This window comes from Uranotaenia lowii, chromosome 3 (genome assembly GCF_029784155.1).
Source record: "Uranotaenia lowii strain MFRU-FL chromosome 3, ASM2978415v1, whole genome shotgun sequence".
NCBI lineage: Eukaryota > Metazoa > Arthropoda > Insecta > Diptera > Culicidae > Uranotaenia > Uranotaenia lowii.
In genome coordinates, this window is record NC_073693.1 from 300,637,538 (window position 1) to 300,661,443 (window position 23,906).

At 24.2% G+C, this 23,906-nt stretch overlaps 2 protein-coding genes across 2 annotated transcripts; both read left to right on the forward strand.

The window, feature by feature from the left end:
* Nucleotides 1-8,893: 8,893 nt before the first annotated feature.
* LOC129753660 (uncharacterized) lies at nucleotides 8,894-9,505 on the forward strand. The gene has a single exon (XM_055749503.1). It carries the CDS (start codon nucleotides 8,894-8,896, stop codon nucleotides 9,503-9,505), a length of 612 nt encoding a protein of 203 aa, XP_055605478.1.
* Nucleotides 9,506-12,295: 2,790 nt separating this feature from the next.
* Nucleotides 12,296-13,909, forward strand: LOC129753662 (uncharacterized). Its single transcript, XM_055749504.1, has one exon. It carries the CDS (start codon nucleotides 12,296-12,298, stop codon nucleotides 13,907-13,909), a length of 1,614 nt encoding a protein of 537 aa, XP_055605479.1.
* Nucleotides 13,910-23,906: the final 9,997 nt, after the last annotated feature.

Below are 23,906 nucleotides of genomic sequence, written 5' to 3' on the forward strand. Positions count from 1 at the left end.
ATAATAATAATAATAATAATAATAATAATAATAATAATAATAATAATAATAATAATAATAATAATAATAATAATAATAATAATAATAATAATAATAATAATAATAATAATAATAATAATAATAATAATAATAATAATAATAATAATAATAATAATAATAATAATAATAATAATAATAATAATAATAATAATAATAATAATAATAATAATAATAATAATAATAATAATAATAATAATAATAATAATAATAATAATAATAATAATAATAATAATAATAATAATAATAATAATAATAATAATAATAATAATAATAATAATAATAATAATAATAATAATAATAATAATAATAATAATAATAATAATAATAATAATAATAATAATAATAATAATAATAATAATAATAATAATAATAATAATAATAATAATAATAATAATAATAATAATAATAATAATAATAATAATAATAATAATAATAATAATAATAATAATAATAATAATAATAATAATAATAATAATAATAATAATAATAATAATAATAATAATAATAATAATAATAATAATAATAATAATAATAATAATAATAATAATAATAATAATAATAATAATAATAATAATAATAATAATAATAATAATAATAATAATAATAATAATAATAATAAAATAATAATAATAATAATAATAATAATAATAATAATAATAATAATAATAATAATAATAATAATAATAATAATAATAATATAATAATAATAATAATAATAATAATAATAATAATAATAATAATAATAATAATAATAATAATAATAATAATAATAATAATAATAATAATAATAATAATAATAATAATAATAATAATAATAATAATAATAATAATAATAATAATAATAATAATAATATAATAATAATAATAATAATAATAATAATAATAATAATAATAATAATAATAATAATAATAATAATAATAATAATAATAATAATAATAATAATAATAATAATAATAATAATAATAATAATAATAATAATAATAATAATAATAATAATAATAATAATAATAATAATAATAATAATAATAATAATAATAATAATAATAATAATAATAATAATAATAATAATAATAATAATAATAATAATAATAATAATAATAATAATAATAATAATAATAATAATAATAATAATAATAATAATAATAATAATAATAATAATAATAATAATAATAATAATAATAATAATAATAATAATAATAATAATAATAATAATAATAATAATAATAATAATAATAATAATAATAATAATAATAATAATAATAATAATAATAATAATAATAATAATAATAATAATAATAATAATAATAATAATAATAATAATAATAATAATAATAATAATAATAATAATAATAATAATAATAATAATAATAATAATAATAATAATAATAATAATAATAATAATAATAATAATAATAATAATAATAATAATAATAATAATAATAATAATAATAATAATAATAATAATAATAATAATAATAATAATAATAATAATAATAATAATAATAATAATAATAATAATAATAATAATAATAATAATAATAATAATAATAATAATAATAATAATAATAATAATAATAATAATAATAATAATAATAATAATAATAATAATAATAATAATAATAATAATAATAATAATAATAATAATAATAATAATAATAATAATAATAATAATAATAATAATAATAATAATAATAATAATAATAATAATAATAATAATAATAATAATAATAATAATAATAATAATAATAATAATAATAATAATAATAATAATAATAATAATAATAATAATAATAATAATAATAATAATAATAATAATAATAATAATAATAATAATAATAATAATAATAATAATAATAATAATAATAATAATAATAATAATAATAATAATAATAATAATAATAATAATAATAATAATAATAATAATAATAATAATAATAATAATAATAATAATAATAATAATAATAATAATAATAATAATAATAATAATAATAATAATAATAATAATAATAATAATAATAATAATAATAATAATAATAATAATAATAATAATAATAATAATAATAATAATAATAATAATAATAATAATAATAATAATAATAATAATAATAATAATAATAATAATAATAATAATAATAATAATAATAATAATAATAATAATAATAATAATAATAATAATAATAATAATAATAATAATAATAATAATAATAATAATAATAATAATAATAATAATAATAATAATAATAATAATAATAATAATAATAATAATAATAATAATAATAATAATAATAATAATAATAATAATAATAATAATAATAATAATAATAATAATAATAATAATAATAATAATAATAATAATAATAATAATAATAATAATAATAATAATAATAATAATAATAATAATAATAATAATAATAATAATAATAATAATAATAATAATAATAATAATAATAATAATAATAATAATAATAATAATAATAATAATAATAATAATAATAATAATAATAATAATAATAATAATAATAATAATAATAATAATAATAATAATAATAATAATAATAATAATAATAATAATAATAATAATAATAATAATAATAATAATAATAATAATAATAATAATAATAATAATAATAATAATAATAATAATAATAATAATAATAATAATAATAATAATAATAATAATAATAATAATAATAATAATAATAATAATAATAATAATAATAATAATAATAATAATAATAATAATAATAATAATAATAATAATAATAATAATAATAATAATAATAATAATAATAATAATAATAATAATAATAATAATAATAATAATAATAATAATAATAATAATAATAATAATAATAATAATAATAATAATAATAATAATAATAATAATAATAATAATAATAATAATAATAATAATAATAATAATAATAATAATAATAATAATAATAATAATAATAATAATAATAATAATAATAATAATAATAATAATAATAATAATAATAATAATAATAATAATAATAATAATAATAATAATAATAATAATAATAATAATAATAATAATAATAATAATAATAATAATAATAATAATAATAATAATAATAATAATAATAATAATAATAATAATAATAATAATAATAATAATAATAATAATAATAATAATAATAATAATAATAATAATAATAATAATAATAATAATAATAATAATAATAATAATAATAATAATAATAATAATAATAATAATAATAATAATAATAATAATAATAATAATAATAATAATAATAATAATAATAATAATAATAATAATAATAATAATAATAATAATAATAATAATAATAATAATAATAATAATAATAATAATAATAATAATAATAATAATAATAATAATAATAATAATAATAATAATAATAATAATAATAATAATAATAATAATAATAATAATAATAATAATAATAATAATAATAATAATAATAATAATAATAATAATAATAATAATAATAATAATAATAATAATAATAATAATAATAATAATAATAATAATAATAATAATAATAATAATAATAATAATAATAATAATAATAATAATAATAATAATAATAATAATAATAATAATAATAATAATAATAATAATAATAATAATAATAATAATAATAATAATAATAATAATAATAATAATAATAATAATAATAATAATAATAATAATAATAATAATAATAATAATAATAATAATAATAATAATAATAATAATAATAATAATAATAATAATAATAATAATAATAATAATAATAATAATAATAATAATAATAATAATAATAATAATAATAATAATAATAATAATAATAATAATAATAATAATAATAATAATAATAATAATAATAATAATAATAATAATAATAATAATAATAATAATAATAATAATAATAATAATAATAATAATAATAATAATAATAATAATAATAATAATAATAATAATAATAATAATAATAATAATAATAATAATAATAATAATAATAATAATAATAATAATAATAATAATAATAATAATAATAATAATAATAATAATAATAATAATAATAATAATAATAATAATAATAATAATAATAATAATAATAATAATAATAATAATAATAATAATAATAATAATAATAATAATAATAATAATAATAATAATAATAATAATAATAATAATAATAATAATAATAATAATAATAATAATAATAATAATAATAATAATAATAATAATAATAATAATAATAATAATAATAATAATAATAATAATAATAATAATAATAATAATAATAATAATAATAATAATAATAATAATAATAATAATAATAATAATAATAATAATAATAATAATAATAATAATAATAATAATAATAATAATAATAATAATAATAATAATAATAATAATAATAATAATAATAATAATAATAATAATAATAATAATAATAATAATAATAATAATAATAATAATAATAATAATAATAATAATAATAATAATAATAATAATAATAATAATAATAATAATAATAATAATAATAATAATAATAATAATAATAATAATAATAATAATAATAATAATAATAATAATAATAATAATAATAATAATAATAATAATAATAATAATAATAATAATAATAATAATAATAATAATAATAATAATAATAATAATAATAATAATAATAATAATAATAATAATAATAATAATAATAATAATAATAATAATAATAATAATAATAATAATAATAATAATAATAATAATAATAATAATAATAATAATAATAATAATAATAATAATAATAATAATAATAATAATAATAATAATAATAATAATAATAATAATAATAATAATAATAATAATAATAATAATAATAATAATAATAATAATAATAATAATAATAATAATAATAATAATAATAATAATAATAATAATAATAATAATAATAATAATAATAATAATAATAATAATAATAATAATAATAATAATAATAATAATAATAATAATAATAATAATAATAATAATAATAATAATAATAATAATAATAATAATAATAATAATAATAATAATAATAATAATAATAATAATAATAATAATAATAATAATAATAATAATAATAATAATAATAATAATAATAATAATAATAATAATAATAATAATAATAATAATAATAATAATAATAATAATAATAATAATAATAATAATAATAATAATAATAATAATAATAATAATAATAATAATAATAATAATAATAATAATAATAATAATAATAATAATAATAATAATAATAATAATAATAATAATAATAATAATAATAATAATAATAATAATAATAATAATAATAATAATAATAATAATAATAATAATAATAATAATAATAATAATAATAATAATAATAATAATAATAATAATAATAATAATAATAATAATAATAATAATAATAATAATAATAATAATAATAATAATAATAATAATAATAATAATAATAATAATAATAATAATAATAATAATAATAATAATAATAATAATAATAATAATAATAATAATAATAATAATAATAATAATAATAATAATAATAATAATAATAATAATAATAATAATAATAATAATAATAATAATAATAATAATAATAATAATAATAATAATAATAATAATAATAATAATAATAATAATAATAATAATAATAATAATAATAATAATAATAATAATAATAATAATAATAATAATAATAATAATAATAATAATAATAATAATAATAATAATAATAATAATAATAATAATAATAATAATAATAATAATAATAATAATAATAATAATAATAATAATAATAATAATAATAATAATAATAATAATAATAATAATAATAATAATAATAATAATAATAATAATAATAATAATAATAATAATAATAATAATAATAATAATAATAATAATAATAATAATAATAATAATAATAATAATAATAATAATAATAATAATAATAATAATAATAATAATAATAATAATAATAATAATAATAATAATAATAATAATAATAATAATAATAATAATAATAATAATAATAATAATAATAATAATAATAATAATAATAATAATAATAATAATAATAATAATAATAATAATAATAATAATAATAATAATAATAATAATAATAATAATAATAATAATAATAATAATAATAATAATAATAATAATAATAATAATAATAATAATAATAATAATAATAATAATAATAATAATAATAATAATAATAATAATAATAATAATAATAATAATAATAATAATAATAATAATAATAATAATAATAATAATAATAATAATAATAATAATAATAATAATAATAATAATAATAATAATAATAATAATAATAATAATAATAATAATAATAATAATAATAATAATAATAATAATAATAATAATAATAATAATAATAATAATAATAATAATAATAATAATAATAATAATAATAATAATAATAATAATAATAATAATAATAATAATAATAATAATAATAATAATAATAATAATAATAATAATAATAATAATAATAATAATAATAATAATAATAATAATAATAATAATAATAATAATAATAATAATAATAATAATAATAATAATAATAATAATAATAATAATAATAATAATAATAATAATAATAATAATAATAATAATAATAATAATAATAATAATAATAATAATAATAATAATAATAATAATAATAATAATAATAATAATAATAATAATAATAATAATAATAATAATAATAATAATAATAATAATAATAATAATAATAATAATAATAATAATAATAATAATAATAATAATAATAATAATAATAATAATAATAATAATAATAATAATAATAATAATAATAATAATAATAATAATAATAATAATAATAATAATAATAATAATAATAATAATAATAATAATAATAATAATAATAATAATAATAATAATAATAATAATAATAATAATAATAATAATAATAATAATAATAATAATAATAATAATAATAATAATAATAATAATAATAATAATAATAATAATAATAATAATAATAATAATAATAATAATAATAATAATAATAATAATAATAATAATAATAATAATAATAATAATAATAATAATAATAATAATAATAATAATAATAATAATAATAATAATAATAATAATAATAATAATAATAATAATAATAATAATAATAATAATAATAATAATAATAATAATAATAATAATAATAATAATAATAATAATAATAATAATAATAATAATAATAATAATAATAATAATAATAATAATAATAATAATAATAATAATAATAATAATAATAATAATAATAATAATAATAATAATAATAATAATAATAATAATAATAATAATAATAATAATAATAATAATAATAATAATAATAATAATAATAATAATAATAATAATAATAATAATAATAATAATAATAATAATAATAATAATAATAATAATAATAATAATAATAATAATAATAATAATAATAATAATAATAATAATAATAATAATAATAATAATAATAATAATAATAATAATAATAATAATAATAATAATAATAATAATAATAATAATAATAATAATAATAATAATAATAATAATAATAATAATAATAATAATAATAATAATAATAATAATAATAATAATAATAATAATAATAATAATAATAATAATAATAATAATAATAATAATAATAATAATAATAATAATAATAATAATAATAATAATAATAATAATAATAATAATAATAATAATAATAATAATAATAATAATAATAATAATAATAATAATAATAATAATAATAATAATAATAATAATAATAATAATAATAATAATAATAATAATAATAATAATAATAATAATAATAATAATAATAATAATAATAATAATAATAATAATAATAATAATAATAATAATAATAATAATAATAATAATAATAATAATAATAATAATAATAATAATAATAATAATAATAATAATAATAATAATAATAATAATAATAATAATAATAATAATAATAATAATAATAATAATAATAATAATAATAATAATAATAATAATAATAATAATAATAATAATAATAATAATAATAATAATAATAATAATAATAATAATAATAATAATAATAATAATAATAATAATAATAATAATAATAATAATAATAATAATAATAATAATAATAATAATAATAATAATAATAATAATAATAATAATAATAATAATAATAATAATAATAATAATAATAATAATAATAATAATAATAATAATAATAATAATAATAATAATAATAATAATAATAATAATAATAATAATAATAATAATAATAATAATAATAATAATAATAATAATAATAATAATAATGTCAGAAAATTCAAGTTTGTTGAAGAAATTAAGTTTGAGTCAGAATTCTTGTCAGAATCAAGTCTGAATTTGTCAGAAAATACAAGTTTGTTTAAGTTTGAGTTGGAAAACTTGTCAGAATTAAGTCTGAATCAGTTTGTGTCGGAATTCTTAAGGGAATATTGTCGAAAATCTTGTCTGAAACTTATCAGAATTGAGGCTGAGTCTCAAAATAAGCTTGCGTCAGAATTCTTGTCTGAATATTGTCAGAAACCTGGTCTGAAATATTGTCAGAAACCTGGTCTGAAATATTGTCAGAAATTAAGTCAGAAAAGATCTTGTCAGAAATCGAGTCTGAATTCAAATCGTCTGAAACATTGTCAGATATTAAGCCTGTGTCAGAAACAACGTGTCAGTTTGAGGACTTGTCAGTAGGTACAAGTCTGAATTCGTCAAAATTTTGAAGCCTGTGTCAGATTACAAAAAGTGTTACAATGTCGAGAAGTACGCTGAAGGCGTTGCAAAAACGTGAGCGGCAGTTATATGTGATTTTTGATGGTACTGATAGATTTATCCAAACCTATCACATCGGTAGTGATCGGTGCCAGTTAAGCTCAAGGTTGCAAGTGATTGATACAGTGTACAGCGAGTTTTTCGAAATTCGGAGCAAGATTGAAATGTTGCTGGATGAAGCGGCCGAGAAAGAGCAGAAAGATGCTGACAGCGAAGTCAAAGGGGAGATTGCAAAACAGCGCGAAGAAGAGAACGACAAAATTCTGCAGCAGTTTGATGACCGATATTTTGCAATTCGAGGTGACCTCCTTAGACTTCAAGGCGATAAGGATGCCTTAGGGGTAAACACAACCAGCAACAGCCAAAATCAGTCTGCGTCAGGGAATACGTCCAGAGTGAAGCTGCCCGAGATTCGTTTGCCGTCCTTCAGCGGAACAATCAGAGAATGGGTTACGTTTAGAGACTCTTTCCGTAGTCTCATTCACGACAACGAACATCTGACGAAAATGGACAAGTTCACCTACCTCCGGTCCTCTCTGCATGGTGATGCACTGAAGGAAATAAACAACATCGAGCTGTCAGAGTTGTCGTAACCTGCTGATTTCGTTTTAGTTACAATTGCTTAGCCAATTCAAGATAAATCTCTTTGTTTGATTTAATGGCAGCAGTGAAAACTCAAGTGCTCCCTTTTGGCAGTGGGACCTGGGGCTTCCTTCTTCGTCTGCGTCTCCATCTTCACTTTATCACTCGTTATAAACAACCGTCACAAGAATCACTTCCAAGGTGTGCTCTGACATGAACTATCGAAGAGATGTCCGTGATAGTGAACACCATCTCAGAGCTCTTGCGAAACCAACCAACTTTTGAAGAATTTTATACCCAAAATTAAACTTTTCTTCAAATGTTTGTTTTGTGATGAATTGTTCGTTTAGGTAAATCCCTTATTAACAGGGTTGTAAATTACTAACATTTACATAGTTATTCAAGCAAACGAAGGAGATATAGCCATAAATCTGTGTGATTTTAGTGGGTTTTCGAATGACTTCTACTTCATAGTCTTATTGTGCTATGTTTAATTTCAGTTTTATTTTCTTTATTATTAATCGCCTATCTCTACAATACCTTTTACCCCTACTCTTTAACTGTAAATAGTATAGAGCAACATGTCGTCATATTTCTTTGGAATTTTGGCTACCTACATTTTCTGGTATTATATTTAGAAATTCATTTCCATTTTCTTCATCACAACTATCTTCCCTTTCTGTAGCTTTCTCACAGTTTGAGCTAGTTTTTTGTAAAATGCAGTCTGGTACTAGTTTCAAATCATCAACTTTCCTCGAATATTTGATTCCTCTTTCGTTCTCAATATCTACTCGTGCTCCTTCCACATATTTTTCAGATGAAAATTCTGGATCAGTTTTCTTTCTCCTCTGAACTGAAACAACTATTGTATCACCTTCTTTAATTTCTGATGGCTTAGCTCTTCGTTGGCCATCGGCGTACAATTTGCTCTGCAATTTTGAAAAACAATCCCTTTCTCTAATTTCGGTCTGGTCAATTTCTTGCGATTGCGGATTGCTGATGCTGGGAAATGTTCCTCTGTATTTCCAACCTACTAATAACTCAAATGGAGTAACTCCCAATCTCGACAAGGGCCTTATGTTGTTGTGCATATACAAATATTTTTGCAGCGCCAATTTCCAGTTAACAAGATCGATTTTAGCCGATGCCAAAACATCTTTTATTCCTTTATTTTGGCGTTCAACAGCTCCATTCGTTTGTGGGCAGAGAGGAATTGATTTCCTTATTTTAACTCCGCGGTTTTCCCAATATTCATTGAATTTTGCACTTTGAAATGATGGTCCGTTATCACTTTGTATAGCCAAAGGATATCCCCATGTTTCGAATATCTTATTCAGTGCTGCATTAGTACTATCCACGTCAGTATTTCTCATTTCAATAACATGTAAGTATCTTGAATGGATGTCTACTACAACCAAGAATTCACCATATCCACATTCTTTATCAGAAAAAAAAAAAATCAATCTGAAGAGTTTCCCAAGGCCCTTGAGGCATCTCTCTATTTGTTAATGGGATAGGGGCATTTTTTCTAGACAACCTCAAGCACGTTTCACACGATTCAACGAATTTTACAACGTCTTTGCTTATTCCAGGCCACCAGAAATAATTTCTAAGTATTCTTTTCATTGAGGAAAATCCCATATGACCTTCGTGAGCTGTTACTCTATCATTCTTAAAGATCAGCGCTCCTATGCAGCGCAGATATTTGGATTGACATTGATATTGGCGTAATTCCTTGTGCCATATTCCGGATCCGATACATTTTCTTATTCTTTGTTGAAAATGGCCTACTTCCGACGTCAAGTAAAGCTATTTTTTCAAAACTTCCATAGTATATTTCAATTTGTATAATCTGCCTCGTCTACAGAAAATAATGTCTTTATTTCAATTTGTATAATCTGCCTCGTCTACAGAGAATATACTGTCTTTATTTCAATTTGTATAATCTGCCTCGTCTACAGATTAAACTAGGCTTTACTGCCTCGACTACAGTAAATTTTGAATCAAACTGCCTCGACTACAGTCTTAATTCTTTGTTAAAAAAAACTTTTTTTTTTAATTCTAACCGTTTCAGGGAGCTAGGCTTAGAACCGGCTGTGCCATTGTCGTAACCTGCTGATTTCGTTTTAGTTACAATTGCTTAGCCAATTCAAGATAAATCTCTTTGTTTGATTTAATGGCAGCAGTGAAAACTGCTGAACCATTATCGCAACGTTCTGACCTTGACCAGCTTGCGGGCGACCACCTTCTTCAAAGCTGTCGGTTTGGTTCGATTTTCGAACCGCTGCTTCGACCCGGCGCTTCCTTCTTCTTGGTTGTGGTGATGGTGGTTGGATTATCCCTTTTGGCAGTGGGACCTGGGGCTTCCTTCTTCGTCTGCGTCTCCATCTTCACTTTATCACTCGTTATAAACAACCGTCACAAGAATCACTTCCAAGGTGTGCTCTGACATGAACTATCGAAGAGATGTCCGTGATAGTGAACACCATCTCAGAGCTCTTGCGAAACCAACCAACTTTTGAAGAATTTTATACCCAAAATTAAACTTTTCTTCAAATGTTTGTTTTGTGATGAATTGTTCGTTTAGGTAAATCCCTTATTAACAGGGTTGTAAATTACTAACATTTACATAGTTATTCAAGCAAACGAAGGAGATATAGCCATAAATCTGTGTGATTTTAGTGGGTTTTCGAATGACTTCTACTTCATAGTCTTATTGTGCTATGTTTAATTTCAGTTTTATTTTCTTTATTATTAATCGCCTATCTCTACAAGAGTCAAACTACGAAGTCGCCTGGAAAATGCTGGAAGTCCGCTACGAAAACAAAAAGCTCATTGTCAAGGCTCATCTCGACGCTCTTTTCGCCCTCGAACCGCTAAAAAAGGAGAACTACAACGGTCTGAACTTTCTCATCAGCGAGTTTGAGAAGAATTTGATGATGTTGCAGAAAATCGGCGAGCATACGGAGTCTTGGAGTACAATACTAGTCTACATGTTGTGCGCTAGACTAGATTCTGCAACATTGCGCCAATGGGAGACGCATTACGGGTCTAAGGAGGTCCCAACGTACGAAGAGCTGCTACTGTTCTTGCAAGGACACTGCTCAGTTCTTCAATCAATCACCTCTGCAAGAAGTCCACCATCCGAAGCACGTCAGACAAGATCAACAGTTTGCCATACAACCATCCGATCGGATTCACGATGCCCGTTCTGTACCGAATCATGGCACTCACCGTTTCACTGCCAGAGATTCCTTCGATTGAAGATATCAGAACGTGTTCAAGCCGCCAATCGAAGTCGAGTCTGTCGAAATTGTCTACAGCCTGGACATTTTGCGACAAACTGCACTCGTAGCAATTGTCGATTATGTCAACAGAAGCATCACACTATGTTGCATGCTACGCGATCCTCCGTTCCGAATCCGTCGGATCCGAGACTCAGTCAACAGTCAATTGCACAACCCTCTAATGAAGAAAGCACCCATATTTGTCCACAGCAAGCTTATCAACAGCAAAGTCACACCATGCCAATAGTTACGGAAACACACACTCAAACTCAAAATGCAACACACAATTCACCAAATACAAGCACACGAAACGATTCGCCAACGCCAAGCACGAGCCAAAACTACGTCGCACTACCTGTTAAGTCTGCTTCGAATATTCTGCTCCCTACCGCTCTTGTAAAGATTAAGGACCGTTACGGTACCGCTCAGATTGCTAGAGCCTTGTTAGATTCTTGTTCGCAACACTGCTTGATGTCCCAAGAGTTTTCTAGAAAGCTGAAGTTGAAAGAAGCGCCTACATATTTGTCAGTTCAGGGTATTGGGTCGTCTCAGTCGGTTTCGACGAAGTCCATACATGCTGAAGTCTGTCCACGTTCACCAAAAATATCTAATTTCCAAGAAACTATGCAATTCTTCGTGTTACCTAACCTTACACTACATCTACCTTCGACGTCGTTTGATCCTCCGGTCATGTCGCTTCCCGATTCTGAATCGTTAGCTGATCCTTTCTTCCACGAGTCAAAGCCGATTGATGTCATCATTGGTGCCGAGTATTACTTGGACTTGTTGAAGGATGCACCAAGAAAGGTCACTAAGAATGGTCCCACGCTCCAAAATACAGTGTTTGGTTGGATTGTGTCAGGTCGAATGGTAGAATCTCATCACCACGTTTCCCACACTATGATCTGTTCTACAAGCAACTACAAAAAAGACTTAGACGATTCCAGAAGCTGGAAACATGTTGGACTACGAACACCAACTCCATGGAAGAATCGATATGCGAAAAGATTTTCCATGAGCCCACAGTCAGAAATGAATCAGAACGTTTGGTCAGAACCCTACCCAAGAATGAATCAGTTTCGTGTCAGAAATTATTTGTGTCAGCAACCCTTACCGAAGCCAACCTAGAAAAACGGTCAATTTTGAATGACTATTTCTCCAAGCAACAGTTCTCCAAGCAACAGTTCTCCAAGCAACTTCTAGATTGAAGCTGCAGCCCAGTAGAGATGAATCTCCTTTAGATTTTGTAAAACAGAATGCGTTAGTTATACAGAGGAATTTGCCAAATGTCCTAAAATCTGTTGTTCCGTTTGGTCAGTCAGTCACATCGTTGTTCAACGCAAGATATTTGCTCAACAGATGAAGTCGATCAAGTCGGGAAAAATCTTATAAAGCTAAAACTATAGATCATTCTAAATCTTCTAAGTTACAAATTTAAGCATACCTCCTTATTAAGCTCCTTTCTCATTAAGTCATCGATAAGAAATCCAATATTGTCTATCATACCAATCAAAACGTCTTAAGATTCGTTATGAAGCATTCCAAATTTGCATGAGACAATGAAGGCTGCAAATGGAGTACATGTTTTGATTTAAGTCTACATTATCATTCTAAATCATATTGTTTTAAGTTCCCCCTGCCGCCTAGAGTTCATATCGATTGAAGAACCTTTACTAGAAACGTTTGAAGTTCCTCATATCCTCCTTTCTTGAAGAGCCAAGCATACCTATTGTAGTTCCTTGTTATATCGGGTAAAGAATCGAATCATTGGGAAATCATAAACCCTTAAGAATGTCCTACCGTTTGAAATTGTCACCCTTCACCATCGGATCCCCTTAGAAGGATGTCATCATTTGAATAAAAAGGTCAGACGTCGTGGAGGAATGTGCGGAGGTCCAACATCTCCGCATTCAGGCACTCCATCGGTCGACGGAGGATCGACCCAAACACACACTAACCGTCCGGCAGTTATGAATTACTAAGGCGAGCCAAGGTCGACGAGGTCCATAATCCAAATCGAGATCCACCTGGCATCTCCAGATCACCACCCGGTCGGGCCGGAGCACCGTGAGCAGTTCTGCAGCTACATATCGTCATTTTCACCACACAACACAGCCACACGATATGGGAAAATCTGCAGCTGACGAGGACCAGACTCATCACAGTCATCTGCTAGTGATCTCCTGTCCGTTTCCCATCTCCTAGCTCCACACCACCAGGCCTTAGTTCAGCATACCCAGGGTAACATGCTTATTCGTAGAATCACATACCGGTATCAGGACGAAACACTAGATCGAGTTGGAGATTCACCCATCGTGTCCGAATCATACCAAGTCATTTCAAATTTTGGCATTTTCTCCATCGGTCAACTATGAGTTGTCAACCATCTGCACCGGCCGCGTATACCCTTCACCTAAAGAGATTGATGACTCGATAAAGCCCAATCACGGGTACTCCTCCTCGGCGAGAACCGCACCAGGCATTGCTGTAAAGATGCAGTCAACAATGTAGGCAAACAAATCTTTTGCGATCACCGATAATGTTTTAATGCTCACCTGAAATTTCACCTGTAAGGCTAAGTTTTCTACGACACATGCGACCGATGTCAAATGCGATCAGATCCGAAGCAGCTATCCAGTCGTATCATTTTGATGGACAATCCAAGTTACGGGAGGAATTCACCATCATCATCTAGCACCCGAAAAGCGAAAGCAATTTTTTTCTCTATGAAGAAAAACAAACTTCTGGATCAATCAAAGGAGCAATAAACTTCACTGATTACTTACCTGATAACATCATTGTGCCCTTTAGGATTCCATAAACCTATGGAATCCATTGAATTTGTTCCAGGAACTAATCGCCACTTTGGGAGAGCTGAAATAATAAAAACACAAGCAATCGTCACAGTCGGAAGAAAACAAGCGGAATAAGAAGACGGGTACTGCAGGAAGATCAAATTCCAAATCACCGTATTGCCACTAACAGACAGCAAGTGATACTAACCTACCGAATACCGAGAGGGAACACGTCGAATAGCAGCCAACAGCGAAATCGATGAGATGGATCAGCAACCAATCCGAAACAGAAATATTGTCCAGTGAGCGCGGTTCCAGTCCAGCCTAACAACAGCAGCAGGTCCAACAGCAACAATAAAGTACACTACATTACACTACACTATGTAAAACACGACCAAAACAAAACGCAATAATTCGCATCTTAAGAGCACACAGCGATAAAAGTACCGTAAGGAAAAATATTGTAAACAGTACCGTTAGCATTAAATTTTTGAAATAGTATTTCAAGGCGGGCGGCATATGTTTGAGTAAAACCGCTCTGCTTATTTGTGTTAGTATTCAGATAGGGGAACAGAAAAAATAACATCGCACAGCAGAACGTCAAAGTTAGATCCATCCGAAAGTGATCTAAAAATGCTTTCGGATGGATATAAGCTCTGTTCACTGCTCGAACTGAAGCTTTCTTTACTTGTTGAAATCAATACTAGCAAAAACTGTAATTGTGTGTATTAGAAGAATGCGAAAGGTTTTTGTGTTATATTCATTTTCTCCTGTTCGCAACTTAAACAATGATAGTCAACACAGTTCAAACCAATCCGCCGTGTTGATAAGATCACCCCAATAAAACGCTCATTACTCGCTAATCGGAAAATAAAGTGTTTCGATTTTGAAGTTAAGTTTAAATTCGCGAGTTCTTAATTCGGTCCGAAATAGTGTTCCGGTGCCTAAACAATAATAATAATAATAATAATAATAATAATAGTAATAATAATAATAATAATAATACTAATAATAATACTAATAATAATAATAATGATAATAATTATAACATTAATAACAATAATGATGATAATAATAATTATAATAATAGTAGAAGAAAAAATAATAAAACCCTAAATATTTTACAATGGAACATATGTAGTATGAACAGTTTAGAAAAATTTGATCATCTCTTACAAACTCTTGAACAGTTGATGGTGTCAGTTGATATAATAGTCATAAGTGAAACATGGCTTACTGATGATAATTGCCTCATTTACAATATACCGGGTTATTCATCTATATTTTCTTGTAGAGATCAACCGTATGGCGGTTTAGCAATGTTCATCAATAGAAATTTAAATTTTAAACCAAAGGTAAATGTTACTTGTGACGGATTTCACAGAATAAGTATAGAAATTGCTATTTGCGGTCAATTCGTCGACGTTCATGGTATCTACAGACCACCGGCTTTTCCATTTAGCTCTCTATGTGAACAAATTGAATCCCTTCTCTCTTCCGTACCTGATAAACATTATAGTCTAATTGTTGGTGATTTAAATGTCCCAGTAAATCTTGTTAATACTAATACTGTCTGTAGATACAAAACATTGCTGGAGTCCTTTAGCTTTGCATGTACCAATATTTATCCAACGAGGCCGAAAAGTCAAAATATACTGGACCATGTAATCTGCAAACTAAAAGATATAGAACGCATAAAAAATCATACAATTTTTACAGATATAAGTGATCATTTACAGATTCTTACAACTTTCAAAATGCTGTCGGAACGTCAAAGAACGGTTTTGAAAAGAGATATCACAGATCACGTCAAACTTAATAATTTGTTCTCAAATTACATCCGAACATTTGTCCCTGGAGAAAATGTGAATAGTGGCATACAAGAGATTACTTCAACTTACAATTGTATGTTTAGGCAGTGCACAAAAACAGTTTTTAAAGAAATAAATCTCAAAAACAGTTACTGTCCTTGGATGTCTTTCGATCTTTGGGCATTGATAAAGCTAAAAGATAATTATCTGAAACGTGTGAAAAATCATCCCAATGACATACACCTCAAAGAAATGCTTGCACATATCAACAAAAAATTGCATCACAAAAAGCAAACATGCAAGCGGCTGTACTTTGAAAATCTTCTAAATAATACCCCCCATACCAAACTCTGGAAAAACATTAATCAACTCTTAGGAAAATCAAAAAAATCGTCGCAAATTCAGCTTACAGACAATGGTGAACTTATAACTGACAAAAAACATGTTTCTGATAAATTTAACAGTTATTTTTCTTCAATTGGATCAGATCTTGCCAAGGAAATTCCCACTGAATCGGAATTTGATGTTTTATCTAATATAAATGAGGTGCGAAACTCTTTGTTCCTACAACCAACCGATGAAAATGAAGTTAATCTGATCATACTGTCTCTAAAAAACAAAAAAAGTTGCGGACCAGACTGTTTCCCTACAAGCGTGTTAAAAAATAATAACGTTCCATTTTCTTATATTTTAACGAATTATTTCAACTTAATTATTGAAACAGGCAGCTTTCCAGAGTGCCTTAAAATAGCCAAAGTTACTCCTATTTTTAAGTCAGGTGATTCGGATGATGCTAATAACTACCGGCCAATTTCAACTCTTAGTGTTTTCAGTAAGGTGTTTGAGAAATTAATGGTAAAAAGAATTATAAATTTTCTTGATCAAAACAATATCCTTTATAAACTACAATACGGTTTTAGACCTGGATCTGGCACACTCGTTGCAATCTCTGAGTTAGTTGACTCTATAATTAAGGAAATCGATTCGAAAAATATAGTTGGTGCATTATTTCTCGATTTAAAGAAAGCATTCGATACGCTAAATCACGAAATTTTGTTGGCTAAAATGCACAAATATGGAATAAGGGGATTAGCTAATGATTTAATTCGTAGCTATCTTAATAACCGAAAACAATTTGTCGTTATTGATGGAACAGAAAGTGAATCTAAAAATATCTGCGTTGGTGTGCCTCAAGGCAGCAATATAGGGCCGATTCTTTTTCTTCTATACATCAACGATATATGTAATCTTCCACTAATAGGGACAGCTAGGTTATTCGCTGATGATACAGCTCTTTTCTATACAGGGAAATCCCCAATCACAATCATAGACAATTTAGAACATGATCTTAAATTGTTATCCATGTATTTTAACAGTAATCTTCTTTCATTAAACTACAAAAAAACAAAGTACATGTTATTTCATTCTATTAGAAAAATTTTACCTCCTCACCGGGACCCACACCTTAACGAGTTTGTGATACTCAAGGTCAAGAACTTTAAATTTAAATATCTCAACTTAGATGAAACTCTTTCTTGGAATTGCCACATACAAAATTTAGAGAAAAAAATTTCCCCCCTCTGTGGTGTACTTTGGAGATTAAGAAACTTCATACCTCAACATGTTCTGCTCAAATTTTACTATGCACACATTCACTCTTTGTTAAATTATCTTATACTAGTTTGGGGACGCGCATCACAATCAAATCTCCAAAAACTTCAAACGTTACAAAATCGGTGTTTAAAAAATATCTACAAGCTTCCTTTGCTTTATCCAACTAGACTCATTTACTCAACCACATACCATAATATTTTACCTCTAGTAGACATTTGTGACTTTCAAACTATAATGTACGTCTTTGATAGTTTACACTCAACAACGATCATCCGAAATATTCATTTCTCGACTGCAATAAGAACACATAATACTCGCCATTTAAATCAATTACAACGGTGTCGATCATCTACTAGTTTAGGTCAGAAAAGGATTTCTTTCATTGGTCCTACAAAATATAACTCCTTACCTAACGAATTAAAAGAAACCAATTCTCGTTCCATGTTCAAAAACAAGTTACTCCAAATATTCAAAACTAAATTAAGTCGTTAAAAAAAGTCGAACAAAGTTAGTCTTAAGTACCTATTTTTAAATTTTTTGTAGCAATAATTAATGTAAAATTAAGTATAACATTTAAAATCTTATTAATTTTATTTTTTTTTTGTAAATTTTGTTTTATTGTTGTTGTAAAGAATAGTAAAATTTAATTTTAACATGAATCTCTTAAAAGGAAATCTCTTTCCATTGAGATTCATGGTGTCAGTTAGTTTAATTAGTATCGTCACATTTCCCCGCATTAAATAACCTATTATTGCGTTCTCAGCATGAATTAAATTTTGCTCGCGTATAACTTTTTAATGCCTTTTGCTGCCAGACATGCTGAGAACAGTAGCGTCCATTACCAGGAGGCTCAATTGAGCCTTTTGGTGTGGGGGAGTGTGGTGGGCCGCTACAAAAAAAAAAAATAATTACTAAAAAACTAAACTGTTAAAAAAATGTTGTTTGAAATTTCAATCTGGATTTCTCTCTACATATGATAGAAAGCAAAGACTTGCCTCACAGCAGCGGCCAACTCGCTACTGACGGCGAGTCTTAGTGTTGGATGGTCAGTGGAGCACTTCAGAACCGCGTCCGAGATATCGAAGGGCTTCATCGCTGCTTTAAATAATGAGACCTTTGTTACCAATACTGAAGCTGCTAGCACCTAATAATTGATAGAGCATCTCACCTCAAAAGTAGCGAGATTCACAGGACAAACATCCTGAACAGAGATGTTAAAATCGCGAGTCTACATACTCGCACTTTGCCCTTGTTTGCAGAACGATTTTATTTCGTTAAACTCAAACTGCAATGATGCTATCGATAGTTCAACTTGGAAAGCATCAGGAAGCTTCGGGTAAACTCGGCAGGAGTTTTCGCGAGGTTTCGTGATTGCAGATAACAACGGACGATCGGCATGTTGCATGAACTCACCCACAAGCTGATAGGAGCGAGCCGTCTATTGATAGTACAAGACTTGAATGTTTAGGAAGTAAACTTAGATAGCCGATGTCATAACTCGAAAGGACACTGCGAAAGCTGAGATGAGCTGGAAAGCCAGCTGCGAACTCAATGGCAGAGAAACAACGCCAATAGAGAAACGAGAGTATCATTCAACGAGGGGCTCATCAAACGATTCGAGCGAGATCCGACCTCTTAACATAAATACTCAAATGACAACCATCGAGTAGAGATCAAGCCTTGACTCGTCATGAGTAAAGGTTTATGGGTTAAACCTCGAGTTACTACGAGTAGAGGTCAAAGGTTTCCAGTTGTTAACAAGTTCGTTGCCACGTTTATTTTGGTAGTTTTACGAGCCGGGCCCAAATAAATTTTCGGAGCGACAAAATAAAGAAGGAGACTCCCAGCTTTGCAACATGTGGGTAAACTTAGCGGGTAACATGAGTAAGAGAGCATCACACGTTTTTGATGTGACGCATTCGCGTTCGTGACGTTGCGAGGTAAGGATCGTTTGTTGATGTGCTCCGTGTCTCCGATCGGGATAAATAAATATGACTTCAATTCGTATCGAAAAGTGCGGGAAGAGTTAAGTGGCATATAAAACATTGCGTAATGTTTTTGAAGAGTAGGTAGTAGGTAATGAAAGATGAGGCGAGAAAAGTCGGTCATTTACTTGTCAGTTTGGTTAGAGCGAAGAGAGGAGTACTTTGATTCGGGAAGTCGTGTTCGGTGCCAGAAAATGCTAATAGAAAAGTTGAGAAACGATGTAGGTCACGAAGAAGAAACTCAAGTTGCCTTGAGTTTAGTTGTGTGATATTTAAAGTCGCGTTTGCAGTTTTGCCCACCGAGACGAAAGAGGAATTTCAATGAAGTGGATGGCATTTGTAGTAGTGTGGGAAAAAAGTGTCATTTTTCATTGTCGTTACGTGGGGTAAAAAAAGTGAATTACTGGGGAATAAAAAAGTGATTTAGTGGCTTTTCTGTGGATTTTGTTCCATACACATAATTTAAACCAATTAAAAATGATAGAATGAATGAATGAATTTTTGAAGTTTAAGAAATTTTCTAAATTAGATTATAAATTTTTCCGGAAAAATTCAAAATCATGAAAATTATGGTTTAAAATTTCGAACTAAGGAACTTAACTTAACGAACTTATTAGAACATAAAATAAACCTAAGAGTAAGAGTAGGAAAAATTTGTTATCATAGTCATATTGAGAGAAGGGAACCAGGACATCCTTTAAAATCAGAATATGAAGGCAAATAAAAATAAAGAAGGAAGTTTAACCAAGTTTGACATGGAGGAAAATGTTGGAGGCGGATTTTCAAAAGCTGGAATTTGAACAAGAAAAAGAATGGCAGAATATTGTGAATGGTATCTGAATCTGAATGATGTAACCTTGTTTTTTTTTAAGAAACATAAGAATTTGATATTCATAACTTTAACTATCCTCACCTTATACATTTAATTTCTTCTAACCCATTTTTTTTTCAGATCAAAAACAGGTTTGTTATAAATATTTATTTCTATACCTATATCTTCATATTTTCATAATTAAATTACGGGAAGGGGAAGGGCCAACCGGACACCTGATCGAAACGATGTGGAAGGTAGAGTGCACTGGGCAGTTACCTTTGCAACACATCGTCGAGAGAGGGCGGGTTCGTCTACATATTCTATGGAACATTCCACATCATAATGGCTAAACTTCCTGGTTATTGGCAATAGATTGTTCCTACTTTCGGCGGAGACAAACCATCCTTACCCTAACTGAATCGTTCTAGTTACTCTACTAGTACCTTCACTCCCTTGGAACAGTCCGCTTAAAGGCAGTTTAAAGTTAATAAACATGAAATTTGGATCAAGTTATGATGCGAGATTGTTCGCTGCAAACGGGCTGTGCCACGCTACATAGGATAGAAAATTACATCATACATCATACATCATACATCATCACACGTTTTTGATGTGACGAGGCCTTCCAGGAAATATTCCCGTCCCACGAATATAAGTCCCATGGCGACGCACTTGTTAAAGTAGAGATCAGGCCTTTGGTTAAGTCGTCGAGCGAAGAGATTCGTTCGTGAACTTCGAGTCATAACAAGCTGTAGTCGGTTTTTCGTAAACGAGAATTTTCCACTTGGGTGACCGCAAATTTGAAAAAAAAATGGTCTCAAGTGAGCTATTTGGACAATCCCGAAAAACTGCTTCATAGTACTGTACCAGAACGTATCGTCATACAAATCCATATCTCTACAGAAAATTTATGTACTTTTGACAGGCACTTTTGACTTTTGACTATTAAAGCGGACAACTTTCATCCGATTGACTCTCCATTTGCCTCAGATTTGAATCAAGGTGTAGAAACTCCGAATGTCGAGAAAATTACCATCGCTGTGTATCACGATTGAATTTCTAAGAACATGTGCGATTTTGTTTAGAAATAATTTCTTATTAAAACTCAAATCTTTACACAAAACCTCCACCCCTTTAGAATGAGTTTTAATTATGAAGTGTAACTAAACAAGTTCAGAATTTTAAAACTAATCATTTTAGATTTCAAAACTAATTCACTGATTACACTGATTCACTACTCACGATAGTCATCAAAACTTAATCTAAAAACTAAAACCTAGTATCCATCATTTTATTACCTACTCATCGCTTTTATTACCACAAAAATCACACAAGTCATTTGTTTGCCTTTTATTTATGTCTTTATTCTTCAAGAAACCAATTTCAGCCTCACTTTAATTTTGTTTTTTTTTTGTTCTTCTAAATGCTCAGCTTCATTTTATACATACAGTTTTGATAAATTACACAAGGCAACAAAATTATCATTTTCCGGAGTGCAAAAAATAGAAAAGCGAATTTTGATTAATTTGAATTCCTGGATCTAAATATGCAATCAGTTTTTTCCACTAGCTTTTGCATTTAAAAAAAAACATTTGTAAATCGGTAAAATCATCAATCAGAAGTTTTTGCACTTTTTTGACAAGACCTTAAAACATCACAAAATATTTTAAAACAAAGGCTATAAATCAATGTTTAAAAAAGTTTTAAACCAAAGTAAGCTAAGGATATTTTTCAAAGCAAAAATCAAATCGTTGAGCTGGCTTCTACAAATATGTTGAATGAAATAATTCTTGTTTCTTAACTTCCTGCAGTAAGTCAGAAAAACTTGTAATAACGTCTTTCCTAATTCTCAAAAACTATAGAATTCATCCTCATCGTCATCAAAAAATATCATCCCTTAGTTGAATGAAGTATAAAAAATAATTTCAGAAACAGTTCATGAAGATTTACTAGTTCATATGATTGATTCCTCTAGGCCACAGGCGGTTGCTGAATCAATCATTAAAACATGAGTATAAGAATGCTGTTCCCTTGAGTTAAAAATTGAATTCTATAAAATGGTTTTTGAATTCCTAAGAAAAAGAAATTTCCATCTTTTAATTTTCA

Excerpts from the sequence above, each read along its gene's own strand:
- LOC129753662 (XM_055749504.1), top strand. The coding sequence starts at position 12,296 with ATGCTGGAAGTCCGCTACGAAAACAAAAAGCTCATTGTCAAGGCTCAT.
- LOC129753660 (XM_055749503.1), top strand. The coding sequence starts at position 8,894 with ATGTCGAGAAGTACGCTGAAGGCGTTGCAAAAACGTGAGCGGCAGTTA.